The following is a 20,585-nucleotide window of genomic DNA, read 5'->3' as shown; positions in this document are numbered from 1 at the left end:
TGCCCAGCCTCTGCTGCCTGGCCTTAACCCCTTCCCCTCTGCAAGGCGCAGGCCACGCCCCCACACGGGCACCCGAGCCCCAGTGATGTACGTGCCGCTGGTCAGACTGCAGGATTCCGCTCATTGCATGATGACACGGAAACTAGCAGCTATATTCAGAGCCGCGCCCTCTCCCCGCCCCCGCAGTGTGACCACGCCCCTCCCACCAGCTGACTACTCCCAGGAATCCTCGTCGCACTGTCCGGATCATACCACTGCCGGGAGAGTAGGGGTGTTCCGGCTGCCTGTGCTGATCCTGACCGCATGCGCAGCCCCCGCTCCCCCTCCTCCCTGCAGTGAGCCCGCCCGCCCTCTGACCCGGACACACCCCTGCCACGCCCCCTCCATACAACAGCAGCGAGGTGAGAGCGGAGGTCGCGTGCGGCGGAGAGACTGATCCGCATATAAGAGAAGCGCCGGACAGGTGAGATCTCATCCATCACTGTACAGCCCCTTCACTGTCACTGAGAGGAGGAGAGGTCTGATGTGTGACGTGTGCAATGTATGGATGGATGATGTGTGGGGGACACTGGGAGGGCAGAGGTGACACAGAGGAGGACACTGGAGGCACAGAGGAGGTACAGAGGGCAGAGGTGACACAGAGGGGGACACTGGAGGCACAGAGGAGGTACAGAGGGCAGAGGTGACACAGAGGGGGACACTGGAGGCACAGAGGAGGTACAGAGGGCAGAGGTGACACAGAGGGGGACACTGGAGGCACAGGGGGGAACAGAGGGCAGAGGTGACACAGAGGGGGACACTGGAGGCACAGAGGAGGTACAGAGGGCAGAGGTGACACAGAGGGGGACACTGGAGGCACAGAGGAGGTACAGAGGGCAGAGGTGACACAGAGGGGGACACTGGAGGCACATTGGGGAACAGAGGGCAGAGGTGACACAGAGGGGGACACTGGAGGCACAGAGGAGGTACAGAGGGCAGAGGTGACACAGAGGGGGACACTGGAGGCACAGAGGAGGTACAGAGGGCAGAGGTGACACAGAGGGGGACACTGGAGGCACAGGGGGGAACAGAGGGCAGAGGTGACACAGAGGGGGACACTGCAGGCACAGAGGAGGTACAGAGGGCAGAGGTGACACAGAGGGGGACACTGGAGGCACAGGGGGGAACAGAGTAGGCACAGGGGACAGAGATGGCACAGGATTCAGCTTAAGGATGAGCCTACAGTCCATATCTCGTTCATTAACCGGGGACTACCTGTATATATACATACATACGTGTCTGTGTGGGTTTCCTCCGGGCACTCCGGTTTCCTCCCACATTCCAAAAACATACAGCTAAGTTAATTGGCTCCCTCTAAAACATTGGCCCTAGACTACAGTACTTACACTTCTTAATATAGACATATGGCAATGGTAGGGATTAGATTGTGAGCTCCTTTGAGGGACAGTTAGTGACAAGATATATATATATATGTACAGCGCTGTGTAATATGTCGGCGCTATATAAATACTAAATAATAATACATACACATGGATGTATATGTGTGTATACAAACACACACGGTTGGGGCCGACGGAGAGACTGTTTCGTATATAAGAGGCGCGCGGAGCCGCTGGACAGGTGAGGTATCGCAGCTCATTCACCATCACTAGTGGTGATCCCTGAGCGGAGGATGGAGAGGTCAGGGCTGATGTATGTATGATATACAGTGTATGTATGGTATATGTGTGTGTAGATGGTGGAGGTCGCATGGGATGGAGAGACTGATCCGCGTATAAGAGGCGTGCGGAGCCGCTGGACAGGTGAGGTATCGCAGCTCACTCACCATCACTAGCGGTGATCCCTGAGCGGAGGATGGGGGAGGAGCGATGAGGTCAGGGCTGATGTATGTATGATATAGTGTACAGTATATGTATGGTATGTGTGTGTGTGTGTAGATGGCGGAGGTCGCATGGGATGGAGAGACTGATCCGCGTATAAGAGGCGCGCGGAGCCGCTGGACAGGTGAGGTATCGCAGCTCATTCACCATCACTAGCGGTGATCCCTGAGCGGAGGATGGAGAGGTCAGGGCTGATGTATGTATGATATAGTGTACAGTGTACGTATGGTATGTGTGTAGATGGCGGAGGTCGCATGGGACGAAGAGACTGATCCGCGTATAAGAGGCGCGCGGAGCCGCTGGACAGGTGAGGTATCGCAGCTCATTCACTAGCGCTGATCCCTGAGCGGAGGATGGAGAGGTCAGGGCTGATGTGTGACGTGTGCAATGTATGGATGATGTGTGTGCAACTATTATATACACACACACACACACACACACACACACACACACACACACACACACACACACGTGTGCAGATAGTTTTAGCTGTCGTGCGGCGGAGAGACTGATCCGTATATGAGGAGCACAGAGCCGCCGGACGGGTGAGATCTCATACACTAACAGCCCGTTCAGCATCATATGAGCAGAGGATGGAGAGGAGAGGTCAGGAGAGGACTGCTGGTGTGACGTGTACAATGTATGGATTGTGTGTGTTTGTGTAGATAGCGGAGGTCGCGTGCAGAGACTGATCCATATATAAGAGGAGAGTGGAGCCGCCGGACAGTTGAGTTATCCCTACTACCAGCCCATTCCCATCATCACTAGTGCTGATCCCTGTACAGAGGATGGAGAGGTCAGAGGAGGACTGATGTGTGGCATGTACAATGTAGGGATGAGGTGTGTGTGTCTATCTATCTATCTATCTATCTATCTATCTATCTATCTATCTATCTATCTATCTATCTATCTATCTATCTATCTATCTATCTATCTATATATATATATATATATATATATATATTCCCAACTGTCCCTCTTTGGTACCCCAGTACCTCTGTCCCTCTTTCTTCCTCATTTGTCCCTCTTTTGGGGCTGATGTGCAAATCTCTGTAAATATATTTAGTTTTTCTACTGAAAATGTGCTTAATTGACTCTTAACTTTATTCCCATCCTTTTTAAATTGATGTGTTTCTTATATTTAGATGTTAATATGAAGGAAAATGAACCAGGATAGAAAGGACTGGTGTGGTTTGAATTATAAAACAACATGTGCTTCTTATGAAATATTTTTGTTACTCGTGATTAGGGGAGTGGCGGTGATGTTATTAGAGGTGTGGCAGGGGCGTGGCTTAAAGTGTTACTTAAGCAAAGACAAAAAAAGCAGTTTGAAGGACAACTGTAGTGAGAGGGATATGGAGGCTGCCATATTTATTTCCTTTTAAACAATACCAGTTTCCTGGCAGCCCTGCTGATCCTCTGCCTCTAATACATTTAGCCATAGCCCCTGAACAAGCATGCAGCAGATCAGGTGTTTCTGACATTGTCAGAGCTGACAAGATTAGCAGCATGCTTGTTTCAGGTGTATGATTCAGACACTACTGCACCTAAATAGATCAGCAGGGCTGCCAGGCAACTGGTGTTGTCTAACAGGAAAGAAATATGGCAGCCTCCATATCCCTCTCACTTAAGTTGTCCTTTTAACTTACCTGGGGCTTCTTGTATCCCCCTGGAGTCATCCTGTGTTCGTCCGTCCTTCTCGGGACCCTCCAGTGAGCAGCACAGCGCCCCCTCAAAGCCGGCCAGTCGAAGGCAACTGTGCATGCTCCGCCCGTGCATGCCCTGATCAAGCTTCTGTTACTGCGAGCGTTCTGTGCATGCGCAGCGTATCTGTGGAGCAGCCCAGGGATATAGGTTGATAATGGTTGACAGCAAAGGTCCCCATACGTCACTCGACTTGGCCAATCGACCATCCGATTTGATAATAATCATCGCATTCGATGAAAATTGGTGCTGCTAAGAGCATGCCCAGCCAACGGTACGACCAATTTCGAGCTGAAATTGGTCGCATGTATCGATCGAACGTGCTGCAAAATCTCGGACCAGCATGCTTAATCGGGTGCATGGCGGTAACTGAGTGCAAAATCAGGATGAGGCACTGTCCTCCCTAGCAGTTTGTGCCCCCCGGCGCCCAAGTAGTTATACTTAAAGAAAACCTCTAACAAAAAAAAGTTCTCGGGGGGTGGGGGAAGCCTCCGGACCCTATCGAGGCTTCCCACGTCCTCCTGTGTCCCCCGGCGGTCTGGCTGTGCCCCTCCGAACAGCAGGGATGTAAATATTTACCTTCCCGGCTCCAGCGCAGGCGCAGTATCGGCTCTCCGCCTCGGAGATAGGCAGAAATAGCCGATCGCTGTCGGTCAACTCCACTGCGCAGGCACAAGTCTCCTGCAAGTCTCCTGCGCCTGCACAGTAGAGCGGACCCGACGGAGATCAGCTATTTCTGCCTATCTCCGTGCTGAGAGCCACAACAGCGCCCCCGCTGGAGCCAGGGAAGGTAAATATAGCAAGGCTTGTCGAGGGAAGATTGCGGGGGAGCCAGCGCTGAATTGCCTGCAGCTACAGGGGAGGGGGAAGCCTCATTGGGACCCTTTGGCTTCCCCCTCCCGAGGTGATTACCCCCACCTTTGTTAGTCTCTTTAACCTGTCTGCCATCCACGCTAATCACGTGGGGCCCGAATGCTAAACTCGTTCAGCGTGGATGTCGGACAGGTTATGTATAACTGCACAGGGGGGGGCACATAACATGTTACACACGCTCCTGTGCTAGAACACTGGCAACCATGTGAGGGTGCAAATGTGGAGGTATGAGGACACGTGTGGGCATTGGCAGGTAAAATGTTAATGCATGGGTGCAGGTTGTGGGGGGGGGGGGGTATATAAAACTTTAGGGGGGCTGTAGCCAGGGGTGGTATCACAAGGCTCATTCCCACAAGATTTCATGCTGAAGTGGCTGAATGGAGTAATGGTTAAGGGTTCTGCCTCTGACACAGGAGACCTGGGTTCAGATCTAGGCTCTGCCTGTTCAGTAAGCTGCACCTATTCAGTAGGAGACCTTGGGCAAGACTCCCTAACACTGCTGCTGCCTATAGAGCGCATCCTAGTGGCTGCAGCTCTGGCGCTTTGAGTCTGCCAGGAGAAAAGCGCGATATAAGTGTTGTGTTTGTTTGTTTGAAATAGATTGGGAATCTGCCCGCAATTTATGCCGGACAATAGACCTCTCTCTGATCAGAGGGAGATGTGTGGTCGAACGGCCGCCAAAATAGCTACATGTATGGCTACCTTAAAGAGAATCTGTATTGTTAAAATCGCATAAAAGTAAACATACCAGTGCGTTAGGGGACATCTCCTATTACCATCTGTCACAATTTCGCCGCTCCCCGCCGCATTAAAAGTGGTTAAAAACAGTTTTAAAAAGTTTGTTTATAAACAAACAAAATGGCCACCAAAACAGGAAGTAGGTTGATGTACAGTATGTCCACACATAGAAAATACATCCATACACAAGCAGGCTGTATACATCCTTCCTTTTGAATCTCAAGAGATCATTGTGTGTTTCTTTCCCCCTGCAGCTATCTTCCACTGAAGTTTCAGGCTGCTCGTTTCTTCCTTGCAAAAAGCTTTGCCCTTGTCTAATTCCTCAGCATGTGAAAGCCCAGCCAGCTCAGAGGACGATTTATCCAACTTGTAAAAGATAAGAGAGAAGAGAGAAGCTGCCCTAATCTAAATAATACACAGGCAGTGTGCATAGAGGGGCCTTGAAGGGGGAGTTCATAGCAGAACCACAACACTGAAGAACTTGGCAGCCTTCCAGACACAGGCTGACAAGTCTGACAAGGGAAAGATACATTGATTTAATACAGAGACTGTGATAGCAGAAAGTGCTGCAGTTAGCCAGAACACATTAGAATAGGTTTTGGAACTTGTAGGATGATAAAAAACAGGATGCAATTTTTGTTACGGAGTCTCTTTAAAATTCACTGTAAAGCCCCCTGCACGCTGCATACAATTCCGATTTTTAATTGTTTTTTACATGCGATTTCTGATTTCCAATCACGGTTTTTCTGCGTTGTTTTTGTCACGCATTCTCCCCCCCCCCCCCCCCAAAAAATAAATAAATAAATAAATAAACCCAAACAAACACATACTAGAGAATATAAAGCAGGTGCAGTTTAGGTGGGTGCAGAAGACAGGGAGACCCCAAGGTACAAACAACCCACCAATCCTGTTGTATTTCATTGCACAGCCCCTTCCTGCTCCCCCCAGCTTAGTGTGTGAATGCAGAGTATAGTGCAGCAGAAGCTGTGCTCTCACCTCTCTGCTGGAGACCAGTGCTGTGGCTGTGTGGCCATCCTGTCTGTCCCCATCCCCCTCCTGCACTCCCCCAGCTTAGTGTGTAAATGCAGAGTATAGTGCAGCTGAGTAGAAGCTGTGCTCTCACCTCTCCGCTGGAGTCCAGTGTTGTGCCTGTGCGACCATCCTGTCTGTCCCCATCCCTTCCCTGCACTCCCCCAGCCCAGTGTGTAAATGCAGAGTATAGTGCAGCAGAAGCTGTGCTCTCATCTCTCTGCTGGAGTCCAGTGCTGTGCCTGTGCGACCATCCTGTCTGTCCCCATCCCCTCCCTGCACTCCCCCAGCCCAGTGTGTAAATGCAGAGTATAGTGCAGCAGAAGCTGTGCTCTCATCTCTCTGCTGGAGTCCAGTGCTGTGCCTGTGCGACCATCCTGTCTGTCCCCATCCCCTCCCTGCACTCCCCCAGCCCAGTGTGTAAATGCAGAGTATAGTGCAGCAGAAGCTGTGCTCTCACCTCCCTACTGGAGTCCAGTGCTGTGCTGCTGCATGTCTGCTCACCACTCGCCCTAGTACCCAGCATCTCCTACTGCATGTAACGTGATTACACGCTACAGGAGAACAACCAGCACTAGAGGAAGCAGAAAACGCACAGGATGGTCGCACAGGCACAGCACTGGACTCCAGGGAGGAGATGAGAGCACAGCTTCTGCTGCCTTTACACACTGGACTGGGGGAGTGCAGGAGAGGGACAGGAACAAATAGTGGGACCAGTGGACAGAGGGATGCAGGCAGAGCTGGGTCATCCACAAGGCAGGTGGCACAAAGGGAGACAGGAGGCACGGGGATGGAGGGACACACCGGGGGACTGAAGGTGGCGCAAGGAGACAGGAGGAGGTACAAACACCTGTGGAGGCGTGGCTTCATTCTGGGGTGGGGCTTAATCAGGGTCATGGTGCTCCCCAGAAAAAATGGCACTCCAGGCAGTGGCCTGTAATGCCTATGCCTAAAAATGCCTCTGCTGTGCGATAAAAACACCAATCACATGAACCAACCCTAAGATGCATTCTATATTATTTCTTCTTTCTAAGCTTTCCATCCTTGTTATCTATTTAACGCTTTAGTTTTACAATATATATATATTTCTTTACAGAACCGTGGCCATGGCCCAGCAGCTTGTGCCTCGAGCTTTGGTTTCCACTCGTTGGCTTTGGGACGCCACCCGGGCTGGTTCAACTCTCAAATCAAACATCCGGATCCTTGACGCCTCCTGGCACCTTCCGAAGACGGGACGTGACGGCTGGCGGGAGTTCAAGGAGCGCCACATACCCGGAGCCTTCTACTTCGACTTAGATGGCTGCAGTGACCGCACCTCCCCCTATGACCACATGCTCCCCAGCGCAGACCAGTTCTCCGAGTACATGGGGAAACTTGGGGTCTCCAACAGCAGCCATGTCGTGGTGTACGACGCCAGCGATCTGGGCTCCTTCAGCGCGCCGCGGGTCTGGTGGATGTTCCGGGTCTTTGGACATCCTCATGTGTCTGTGTTGGATGGAGGCCTCAGAGCTTGGCTCAGGGAAGGACACCCGGTGAATTCTGGGAAAGAGCCTTGGCCAAAGCCAACAGAGTTCCAGGCAAAACTGGACAAGTCTAACGTCGTGGGGCACGAAGAGATCGAGGAATTCACCGAGAAGCGGAACTTTCAGCTGGTAGACGCCAGAATAGAGGGAAGGTTCCGGGGACTTGAACCTGAGCCCCGGGAAGGTGAGAATGATGCACTATTACTGCTCTGGAAGTGTATATTTTTGAGTTTAAGGGCTGGTTCAGACAGACATCTGCGTGGCGTCGCGTTTGGGGGCGTTGCGCTGGCTGCGCGGTCAGGCTTTCAGTAGCCGTCGCGTTCCGATGCGGTCACGTTTTTTCTTCCCCCTAGGGGGGCATTAGCCGTCGCGGTTGGCCGCCCCCCTGGAAGCTACATGTCTCTTCCAGGGGCGAATCGATCGCTAGCGAAAATCGGGACCCGAACGCCGCATTCGTGTAAACATGTGCAAAAGCTCGGTGCAAACGCTCCCATTCAAGCGTTTAACGCCAAGTCCCGAGCGCTGGCGGTAAACGCTCCGCAAGCGTCCGTCTGAACTAGCCCTAAAGCAAACCTGAAGTGGAAAAACATACTGTCTAATAAATAGTATGTGTAGTATGAATAATGAATAGAACTTTAGTAGCAAAGAAGTCTCATATTTTTATTTCCAGTTTTGTAGTTTTTTTGTTTTTAAAACATTGCATCATTCTGTCACTGTTGCAGTTTTAAAACCACACTCAGTCTTTAAGCTATAAAACAAAGCAGAAATAACAAACAAAACAAACACGGAACATTTATATCTCGATTTTCTCCAGGCGGACTCAAAGCGCCAGAGCTGCAGCCACTAGGACGCGCTCTATAGGCAGTAGCAGTGTTAGGGAGTCTTGCCCAAAGTTTCCTACTGAATAGGTGCTGGCTTACTGCACAGGCAGAGCCGAGATTCGAACCCAGGTCTCCTGAGTCAGAGGCAGAGCCCATAACCATTACACTATCCACCAATAATGACCTTTTGAACTTTCCTGCGGTAAAACCTTATCTCAAGCTGTCTGTTTCTTCTCCTTGGCTGTTTATGTGCTTCAGAAAACGGGACCGTATTCCACCCACACTAGTAAAGGAAGGCACGGCACTCAGGAGCTGTAGTAGCAAACAATCTATATTGGAGCAGACGACACACTACATGTTTTGGGCGGAGCCCTTCCTCACACACGTGGTTTGTGCTGGAGTGGTGTACCTGCATGACACTGCATCGGCTGGCCAATCTGCTATCAGTTATACCTACAGGTGGGGAGTCCTTTACTGCTCTGTATTTCACCTAGTGGGTTGAAGAGCTCAGAGAAGCTCTTTCGCACAGATAACTGAAGTTTAACTCTTCCTGGAAAACGATATGAGACTTTTTTCTTTGTTCCTAATGTTCTATTTCTTAGCTGTACTAAACATACAATTCATTAACTCATATATTTATTTTCGCTTCAGGTTTGCTTCAAAAAGGAACCATAGTGAATATAATGCATTGCGATAAATTGCTTTTTAAATTGCTTTTCTCTCATAGGACTCAAAGCACACAGATAAGTCTCAGATCAATACAGGGTTGTTACAGAAGAAAAAGTCAGGTGTTCATAAATGCCAGATTAAATGGGTGGCTTTTCAGGGATGGAGCTGTCCTGATTGGGTGTAGCAGGGAGTTCCAAAGTGTAGGGGCAGCATGACAAAAGGCTCTGTCTCCGAAGGTTTTGAGGTGGACTCTGGGGTTGACCAAGTTATCAGATCCTTTTGAGCTAAGATTGTGGGGGGGTGATGCAGTTGCAACAAGTCCTTCAGGTATCCGGGACCCAGATTGTGTTGGGATTTGTATCTCAGTAAGCCAATCTTTAATGGAAGTCTCCATTTTATGGTTATCCAGTGTAGTGAGCAAAGGGTCGGTGTTATGTGGCAATGGTGGGGTTGGCTCGTTAACAGCCTTGCAGCTGTGGAGTCGGTACAAAAATCTTCCGACTCAGACTCCTCAGTTTCTGGAACCACGACTCCAACTCTGACTCTGGCTACTCAAAATTGCTCCGACTCCAACTCCTTAGTCTAATACTTAACAGGGCTGTGGATTTTGTACAAAAATCATGCGACTCCAACTCCGACTCCACAGCCCTGGCTGTGTTCTCTACTAATTAATATTCAATTCTGCCAACAAAAACAGGCTAGGCTGTGACATCACTGGGAAGGCGGGGCTGCATACCAATATACACCAATATATAGATATAGGAAGTGTTTGTGATCAAAATCATCTGATCTGCATGCTTGTTCAGGGTCTATGGTAAGTATTGGAGGCAGCAGATCATCAGGATTGCTAGGAAATCTGCATTGTTTAAAAGGAAAAACAAAGCAGCCTCCATATCCTGCTCACCTCTGGTTTCCTTTAAAGCAAACCTGTATTATGGAGAAGGAGTAAAACCTAGTTATCCTCAGTAGTGGGAAGCCTGTGGATGGTTAAGCGGCTTCCGGGAACCTCGTAGATCCCACCGTTCCGGTGCTTCGTCCCTCTTCATCTTCTGGGTGTGGACTGGTGCATCCGGACGGGACAAGTGCTGTAATTACAGCGCAGGAGATTTGGACGCAGCTGGTGCCACCATAGGCCGTAATAGGAATTACAGCTATAGTGGTGCATAGTCAGTAACACTGGCACCGTCAGAAGACGGAAATAAAATGTGAAGTTATCCTCAAGCTCAACTGGACTAGGTCCATGGAAGAATGAACAGCTTCATTAAGAGGTGCAGAAAACAATTTACATAAAATGTGGGATTCATGGGTCTATTCATCTCTTACCTTCCAACCCCCGTGATCTCTCACCCTCCTATCTCTAATACATGTTGAGACTCAAAGGCATCGTGACACCAAAAAGGCACTTCTTTTCTATCTCAACTAACATGAGGCCCTGATCTGCTTTCTTCTTTTATAAGAGACCTACATTTTTCACAGCGGGACGTTACAGGCGCACGTTAGAGCAGCCAGTAACACACCCCACCGCACAGTAATGAAAAATCAATGGGCTGTTCACAGTGCCCATGTTACGTTACATTGTAACGCTGGACGTTCGTTTAAAGTGCAGCGTACTGTGCGTTCTAGCGGCTTAAGCCGCGTTAGACTGTTTGCACATGCTCAGTATGGGTGTTTATTTTAGAGGCGGGGAGAGGCTGGTACGTAGCCAGGCACATGGCTACTTGACATTCACTGCACTTGCAGTGTTTACTTCTTGGAGCGGCCGCGGATTGGCTGGCGGGACCACGTGATGCAGAGAGCTCTGCTCACGTGGTCTCCGCAGCACCTCCGACAGAGCAGGCGCACTTAGAGCTGCTTGTAACGCGGCTTTTGGTAGCGTCCTGCTCCAACGCCACCAGGCGTTGCGTTAGGGGCACGTTATGTGCCCTATAACGTCCCCTAAACGCAACGTCCTGGTGGGAAAGAAGCTTAATAGTAGTTATGGCTAACCTTCAATACACTTCCCACAACTCTGCTAATAAGACAATCTGTTTCTCTTCTACCTGACCTTTCTTCTAACTTTCCTTGACTACCTCTCTCTCTTTTTCCACTCGGTTATAGCTTCTTATATTAGTCCACCCGTTTTATTGGACTCCGGTTATATAAGAACTATAAGCTCTTAGTTTCTATAGATAGAAGACTCAGTACCTGTAGTAAATCTTAACGAACACAATAGTAAGATGAATATATCCTGTTACCTACTTGAGTTGTTGTTATTTAATAGACAAATTGTAACTGTGAACTCTCTTACCTATACTACAAGGTACTATTGATGTTATTCATTCTTTACAACCTTTCATGCTTTTTTCCATACGCTGTTACCTTCACATCTACTTGTACTCCAACTTGTCAGTTAGACTTTTTTCACTGGTATACTGCATTTTGTTCTGAGAAACTTTTGAAATTCAATAAAAAATGTATGACAAAAAAAAGCCGGCTAAAGTTGCTTTTAAAACATTGCTGGAAGCTACAATAGCTGGAAGCAGAATTACATCATTCCCCACCATCCACGTGGACCTGGAGAGTATTTTGCTAGAGGAACGCCCTATAAACAATATGAAAGGAACACAATTATGCAATGAGTAAAAGTTCACCTCGGATCCACTACCCAGTTGCTTTGGAGCCCTGCTGCTCTCTTTGGCTGCAGTAGTGTCTGAATCACACACCTGAAACAAGCATGCAGCTAATCCAGTCTGACTTCAGTCAGAGCACCTCATCTGCATGCTTGTTCAGGGTCTATGGCTAAAAGTATTATGCTGGGCATACACGATGGTATCGAGCTGGTAGCTGCTGGCTCGATACCTGCTCGTCCCCGTGGTCGCTTCTTATCTTCCGCTCGTTTTCTTTCCATTGTCCGCCCGTGGGTATCAAGCGGGGAATCGAGTGCTCAATTGAAAGGGGGAAACGAGCCGTGTATGCCCAGCCTTAGAGGCAGAGGATCAGCAGGGGTGCCAGGCAAACTGGTATTGCTTAAAGAGGAGCTGTCGCCATACTATCTCAGGAAAAAAAACACATATATAAGTAGATAAATACTTGATCTACTTACATAACACGTGTATTATACTGTCCGTGTTTTGATTATAGTGATTTTTCTATAGTAAAAAAAAAGAGAAAATCTTTCTGAGCATTTCCCATGTTAACTGTGGCTATTTTGAAGCCAATTCTGAAGTCTTTTCCTCCCTTACTCTCTTCTGCCTGGTTTGCCCGCCCTTCAATATAGAAAGTACATTGTCTCAGCATGTGAAATATTGGCCAATCAGAGATGAACAGAGGTGTGGGAGGGGAAAACAGGAGGGAAAGGGGCTTCAGGCTGCCCTGCAACTTCCCTTTTGCATACCAAATAAGAGTCACGTAAACTGGGGAATAATCATTTATCAACAAGAAAGGTAATAGTGATTTGAACTTTTGGATTGCTTGGTTAGCACCCTTATTACTTGTTTACCAGATAAAAATAATTTATTTTTAATTTTATGCCTGACAGTTACTCTTTAAAAAGGAATAAATATGGCAGCCTCCATATCCCTCACTTAAATTGTCCTTTTAGGCTACTTACACACCAAGACGTTGCGTTTTAGGGGACGTTAAGGTCGCATAATGTGCCCCTAACGCAACGCCTGGTGGTGTTGAAGTTGGACGTCAGATTGAGCCACGTTATGCAGCTCTCAAAGCAGCAGCTCCAGGTTAGTGATAGGAAGTCCGGATCTTTTTAAGGATTCTGATCATTTGAATCGGATCATTGAAAAGATCCGGATCTTTGAACCGAATCATTTGAATCATTTTACTAGGGAAGCAGACTGGGTGAAATGACTAGCAGGACTTTCCCTGCACTGTACATTCTGTATGTTCTTGTTTCTTCCAGACAGACATCCACTGTGAACCGAATCTTTCATTGTGATGATCCGGATGAATCGACTCACAAAGACTCGGATCAAATGAACGATTCGTTCATGATCCGGACAACACTACGAGTCCTACCAGGAGTCACCACAGTGCAGTGAATATTAATTAGCCATGTGGCTGGCTGCGGAGGAGGAGGGGAGACCTCCTCCTCCAACATTACTGAGCATGTGCAAACAGTCTAACGTGGCTTAGCCCAGTATAACGTACAGCATGCAGCACTTTGTTTAAACGTGCTGCGTTACTATGTAACGCAAGGTGGGCACTGTGAACAGCACATTGATTTTACAGTGCTGTGAGTTAGGCTGCGTTACTGGCTGCTGTAACGTGGGACTTTAACGTCCCACTGTGGAACCAGCCTTAAGGTCAGGAGTTGAGATGTCTTCCCCAAGCCTTGGTATGACTTGAAATAGCGGGTGGCCTCCTCTCCCTCATGCCAGTAGCTCACTGCCTGTGTTCTGTAGCGGCGTGCAAGCGTTTGGTGTGCGCCTCGTATTTTCAGATATAAAAGAAGAAATACAGAGAGCCCAATATAGTGTAGTACGTACTGGCAAATGGGGGTCTAGAAGAGTACAAAGGTAATATACTCACAAGGCAGGGTTACCTCCAAGGCAACCACTGTATAGGCAGATGAGTTATCCTCTCCCCTCTCAGGATTAAGAAGTCGCACTCTGTAGATCGGAAAAAAGGGGGATCCCCCTCCACCAGGGGTGGATTCAAAGATATGTACTGAACAGACAGGATAAAAGCAATCTTTAAGGCCTCTTGCACACTGCAAGTGATTCCGATTCAGATTCTGCTTTTTAATCAGTTTTTACATCCGATTCAGATTCCGATTTGCAGTTTGCTCCCTGCACACTGCAAATCGGAATCTGAATCGGATGTAAAAACTGATTAAAAAGCGGAATCTGAATCGGAATCAATTGCAGTGTGCAAGAGGCCTAAAACTGTCAAAAAATGATTGGGAGGCAGTGGTGGACTTGCCTCCTATAAGCAGACACTAGAAACTGTCAATTTATTCAGATGTATAGTTTTATTAGCATACTCCATAAAAAGTTGCAACGCGTTTCGCAGGCATAACCCCGCTTCCTCAGGCAATAAAAATGGGGGAGCATACAACAGCAGCAGGTCCGATATACGCCAGGCGCCTCGTATTTTCAGTAACTGAGTACATGATTGCACAAAGGAGTTACAGAGCAGCTTTCTTTTTCTCTAGAAATCAGGCAGCACAAAATGTCTTATATTCCAAAGCACATGCGCGCTGATACGCAATGCAATATCAAAATTTTCCGTCAAAAAAAATATAAAAAGAGAGACCGGAGAACATGTATGTGTGTGTATCTTTCCCTGTTCGCCTCCTCTCCTTCATCAACAGTTACAACATAAAGAGGTGGCGCACCTAGGGAGTTTCACCACACATCAATATCTGCAATATGATTCACTATAGTTGCACCAGTCCCTACTATTCACTAATATATAACAACAGTCTGTAGTTGTAGCTTGATCGCAGTATCACAGTGTTCAATGCAATATGACAACAGTTTGTAATGGCAGCTCGATCGCAGTATCTCCATCAATATATCAGGCTTCTATAGATGGACAGGCAGCCTCCACCACACCCTTTGTGCCAGACTCACCGTCTGCTGAGACCCCCACTCGGGTCAAGTAGCGTCTTGGGACCGTTCCCAGGTCCCTGATGAGTCATATGATGATGATGAAACATGTCGGGCGGAGCCTAACCACGCGAGCAGGAAGTGGATACTAAGAGGCAGGCGTCCCACGTGGAGTGTAGCCGAGGGGAGCGCGCACCAGCGGTGTAACACACGGAGGGACTACAAGGATCAGCCTGCCTGCGGCCAACATAGCGGGGGAGAGCCCGCATCAAGCAAAACTCTGCCTATTTTTATCCTGGAACATGTGAGTGCAAACTCTTTTTATAAGTTAATAAATGCCTAACAGTTTTACACTATGAGAGGCCTTTTTTATTGAGGGTCTGGGAAAAAGAATAAGACAAACCAGGAAGACAAACCACTTGTGGGTGAGCCAGACAAGTGTGGTCCACATATATGCCAGAGTGGTGGGGGACGACCTGGTAACGGTCCCAAGACGCTACTTGACCCGAGTGGGGGTCTCAGCAGACGGTGAGTCTGGCACAAAGGGTGTGGTGGAGGCTGCCTGTCCATCTATAGAAGCCTGATATATTGATGGAGATACTGCGATCGAGCTGCCATTACAAACTGTTGTCATATTGCATTAAACACTGTGATACTGCGATCAAGCTACAACTACAGACTGTTGTTATATATTAGTGAATAGTAGGGACTGGTGCAACTATAGTGAATCATATTGCAGATATTGATGTGTGGTGAAACTCCCTAGGTGCGCCACCTCTTTATGTTGTAACAAAATGTCTTATGGTGCTTCAGCCGTCCATCAGGATAATATACACTGAGAATACAACCGGTTATTTACGGGGCTGTTTGTGACCTTTGCTGCTGTGACTCCAGGCTTTCTGGGTTAAGGGTTTGTTTTGTAGTATCTTTAGTACCTTCACAAGTGTTTCACGTGCTGGACCTGTGCTCTAGAAGTTATTGTGAAGAGCTATCTGGTGTAGTACTTGTTATCTCATATAAGGGAATCTTAAGTCAAATAAAACATTTTTTTTTTAACTTACCTGGCGCTCCTTCCAGCCCCCTGGACTCCTACTGTGCCCATGACGTCCTCCTGATCCCCTTTCGGCTAATGGCAGTGACCCCCAGAACCCCCCCCCCCCAAAGCTGGCCTGCGACCCCAAGCTGCGCGCACCTTGGTCACGCTCCTGTACCCAGGAGCGTTGTACGCATGCGCGGAATGCGTAATTCGTTTCTGCGCATGCACAGAGCGCACCTGGTGCTGGGGGCGCGACCAGGGTGCGCGTGACTGGCGGCAACAGGCCAGCTTTGACTTAAAGAGAACCTGTATCAAAAAAGGGCCCATGTGTGTGTGTGGGGGGGGGTACTTGCCTTGTGAGGAGGAAGGCTCTGGATCCTAACGAGGGTTCCTCCTCCGTTAGCCTTCCCGAGTCCCCTGAATAGCAGCAATTTTAAATATTTACCTATCGCGGTAGGTAAATATTGGCCACGTCTGCGCCCTCTTGTCAATCCTTGAGGGCCTTTCGGGGGAGCCAGCGCTAGATTCCCCGTAGCTACAGGGGAGGGGATTTTTTTTTATTTTTTTATTAGTCTGTTTTTAAAATTCCCTTTTTAACCTGCCTGGCGTTCTATTAAGATCGCCAGGCTTCCGACCGGACGTTTCTTTTTTAATAAACTGAAAGTTGACTGCATGAAAGCCCACTAGAGGGCGCTCCTAATGCGTACTTCTGATCGCCTCCGGCGATCAGAAGTAAGAAGAAGGGCCGCGATGAGCTTTCCTCGCCGCCATGTTTTGCTTTCCTCATCGCCATGGCGACTAGAGGAGTGACGTCAGCCGACGTCCTGACGTCAGCTGCCTCCGATCCAGCCCTTAGCACTGGCCGGAACTGTTTGTTTCGGCTGCGCTGGGCTCGGGCGGCTGGGGGGACCCTCTTTCGCCGCTGCACCGCGCTGCAGCGGCGATCAGGTAGCACACGTGGCTGGCAAAGTGCCGGCTGTGTGTGCTCCTTTTTATTTTGTGAAAATCGACCCAGCAGGGCCTGAGCGGCACCCTCCGGCGTCTCTGGACGAGCTCAGCTCGTCCAGAACGCTAAGGAAGTTAAAGGACTCCTGAGGTGGGAGTAATATGTAGGCCGCCATATTTATCTCCCTTTAAGTAATACCAGCTGCCTGGCTGTCCTGCTGAACCACTGCCTCTAATACTTTTAGCCATAGCCCCTGAACAAGCATGCAGCAGATCAGGTGTTTCTGACATTGTTGTCAGATCTGACAAGATTAGCTGCATGCTTGTTTCTATTGTGAGTCAGACACTACTGCAGCTAAATAGACCAGGAGGGCTGCCAGGCAACTGGTATTGTTTAACAGGAAACTAATATGGCAGCCTCCATATACCTCTCACCTCAGGTTCACTTTAATGATGTCCTGCACCTCTTCTTGCAGTTTTTAGAATCAGAATAATTTTATTTCACTAAGTATGACTGGGTCATGCCCAGAATTGGACTTGGCACAACAAGGCTTAAAGTATAGGATAAGATACTCGATATACAGCAGAGAGAACATCTTAAAGGGAACCAGAGATGACCATTGATAAAAAATAGAACAAGCTTTTATACATACCTGGGGCTTCTTCCAGCCCCATAAGCCTGGATCGCTCCCACGCCGCCATCCTCCGCTTCCTCTATCGCCGGTACCGGGTCCCATCACTTCCGGCGGACGCGGCCAATTGTCCGCATCACAGGGGCTCCCTCCATACCCGTACGCATGCGGCTGCGCAGTATGCAGCCTCACGCGTACGTATATGAAGGGAGCCCCGTGTGATGCGGACAATTGGCCGCGTCTGCCGGCCGACTGGCGGTAATGACGGGACCCGGTACCGCCGGATACAGGCAGCGGAGGACGGCGGCGTGGGAGCGATCCGTGCGTATGGGGCTGGAGGAAGCCCCAGGTATGTATAAAAGCTTCCCCCCAACGTCTCTGGTTCCCTTTAAAATCACATACAGCAAAAGTAGCAGAGATTAAAAAAGCAAAAACATAACACAGAAATTCATCACTAGTAAATGAAATGTATGGCAGTGTGAACAAGACTTGTTGGTTACTGCGCAAGAGAAAAAGAAAATCCGAAGTGGGCGCAGGGGGGAGGCTAGTGTGGAGGAAGTTCAGAAAGTTGGCAGCAGAAACTGTTCCTGAAGCCTGGGTGGGAGGGATTGTTGTTGATCCTAACCCCCCCCCCCCCCCCCCCCCAATCCTATTCTCCCTGACATGAGATGATTAGGAATGAACTGGGAGGGGCAGCTGCAAGACTCCCTATGAGCTTAGAGATGAGCTTATACACCTCCTTTTCTGCAGAGTATATCTCTTTGTGGCCAGTACTACAGCTCTGCAATCTCCTCTCCCACTTCTTACTTACTCTGCATTAATATAAAAATACTTATCTCAGTAGTGGGAGGCCTCTGCATGTTTCCCGCATCCTCATACAGCCTTCCAGGGCAGAGTCCCTCTAAAACGAACTCACCACAAGGTTATTGAAGAAATTGCTGTGGCCGTGCTTCCTAAAGCAGTGCATCTGGACTGGGCATGTGCAAGTGAGGTCCACACATATGAGCATATGATATGATATACATATGAGCGCTTCCTTCTACTGGGCATGCACAGACCTTACACATGCCCAGTGTGTTTCTGCTTGTCCGCGCTATAAGGACCTGGGAAATCTGGATAGTGTTGATGATCGAATTCGGGATACGTATGGAATTTGGGAACCCAAATAATCCCCAACACCGCACCTCAGCACGTGGGCGGAGTCACAGGAGGTAACTTCCTCGCTCTTCACGTGACTCCGGTGTGTTTCTTTCCTCTGTCATGGCGTGCAAGTGGAAATTCAAAGAATGAATGGAAGTCTGGCACTATAGTTTAAAATGTAGCAGAGTGACACAAAACAGCAAGGTGAAATGTAACATTGCAAAAGGATGACAGACTTCAGACAGGCATCAAAAATATGTATCCTCGCATAAGTGTCCGATTTAGCTGTACCTGGGTGACAGTGGGAGGCAGCGGGTGTGGGTGCCAACAGGTGCACGGTCCATTCATCTTTAGCAATGAGCTCCAAATCTTTTAGGTTGGAGGGTCTTCTTGCCATCCCCCTGATCTTTAGCTCTCCCCACAGAGTCTCGGTTGGATTCAAGTCAGCACTCTGGCTTGGCCACTCCAAAATGTTAATGATTTTATGAATAATTATGGGCAGCACTGTATGTTTTACACTTTTGTATATCGCTATGGAATATGTTGGCTTTCTATAAATAGAAATAATAAGCTTCCAAGTACTGAGGGAAGCACCTAACCTTTCTCCCTTCCAGGTTTACTTTAAGGTTGACTTGCTGTCTTCTTCCTTCCAGGAATCGAGTCTGGTCACATCCCTCACGCCGTGAACATCCCGTTCCCGAGCCTCCTGACAGAGGAAGGTCTCGAGAAATCTCCCGAAGAGCTGAAACGCATCTTCCAGCAGAAAGGCATCGATCTGTCCAAACGTCTGGTGGCCACCTGTGGCTCCGGCGTCACCGCCTGCCACATCGCCCTGGCCTCCTTCCTCTGCGGCAAGGAAGACACAGCCATATACGACGGTTCCTGGGTGGAGTGGTACATGCGCGCCAAGCCGGAAGACATCGTGTCGGAGGGCAGAGGGAAGACCTTGTGAGCGCTCGGCCTTCTGTGGCGATTTCTGGACTTGCTGAGGTGTCTTCTTCAGAAACGGTTAACTGAGCGCAGCCTACGCACTTCGCCATCTTCACAGCTGAAACGCGTAGCCGTGCCGCAGTGACATTGCTATTAAGTGCCTTGATTCTTGCGGGAGGTGTTCACTTGTATGTGGAACTTGACCTACTTGGGCTGATTAAATTAAGATTGTATTATATGAAAGAGCTTTTAATAACATTTTCAGATAAATGTTTTATGTACGACCCTTGGGGAATCAATAACTGATGCCAGAAGTAATTCTAACTTCAGCCATTTCTCTAAAGGGATACTGTAGTCTTTATAATATATTTTTTCTTTCATACTTGTTCAAGTGCTGTTTTTCAATCCGGTTTCTTGGTTTGCCTATTATTAGAGTAAACCTGGGACTCTAAGAGGAGAGAAAGTCGCATACTTATGGGTAGCATTGTGGCATAGTGGTCTCTGGTTTGAATCCCAGTCATGGCACTATCTTCATGGAGTTTGTATGTTCTCCCCGTGTCTATGTGGGTTTCCTCCGGGTACTCCGGTTTCCTTCCACTTCACAAAAGCATACAGATATATTAATTGGCTTCTCCTAAAGTGGCCCTAGACTACGACACATACACTACACAATATAGACATATGACTATGGTAGGGATTAGGATTGTGAGCCCCTCTGAGGGACAGTTAAAGTGAACCAGAGACGAAGCACCCTTATGTATTTTACAATATATATATATATATATATATATATATATATATATATATATATATATATCAGTGGGAACATTAGAGGAAACTCCTACCCTGCTCTCTGTTTCATCCTTCACTGCTCAGTCTTGCTTGTTATTAGCCCTGATAAAATCCCCGACTGAGCATTCAATCTGGCTTTGCTCAGGAATCACTATAGCTGAGTCTGTCTGCTCTGATGTCTTTTCAAGCCCGCCCCCTTCTGGCTCTGCTATAATGACTCAGTAGTGGATGTTATCAGGACTGCTAAGAAGCAGGCTGAGCAGTGAAGGATGAAACAGAGAGCAGGGTAGGTGTTTTCTCTAATGTTCCCACTGATATATATGGGAA

At 48.5% G+C, this 20,585-nt stretch overlaps 1 protein-coding gene across 1 annotated transcript; it reads left to right on the top strand.

Annotated features, from left to right (window-relative positions):
- Positions 1–366: 366 nt before the first annotated feature.
- MPST (mercaptopyruvate sulfurtransferase) lies at positions 367–19,848 on the top strand. Its single transcript, XM_068251941.1, has 3 exons — positions 367–463; positions 7,321–7,931; positions 19,190–19,848. The coding sequence occupies exons 2-3, from the start codon at positions 7,331–7,333 to the stop codon at positions 19,486–19,488; spliced, it is 900 nt and encodes a 299-aa protein (XP_068108042.1). The 5' UTR covers positions 367–463; positions 7,321–7,330; the 3' UTR covers positions 19,489–19,848.
- Positions 19,849–20,585: the final 737 nt, after the last annotated feature.

Source organism: Hyperolius riggenbachi, chromosome 9, assembly GCF_040937935.1.
Source record: "Hyperolius riggenbachi isolate aHypRig1 chromosome 9, aHypRig1.pri, whole genome shotgun sequence".
Lineage (NCBI taxonomy): Eukaryota > Metazoa > Chordata > Amphibia > Anura > Hyperoliidae > Hyperolius > Hyperolius riggenbachi.
The sequence above is the reverse complement of the archived record's forward strand: the minus strand, read 5'-3'. Positions and strand labels throughout refer to the sequence as shown.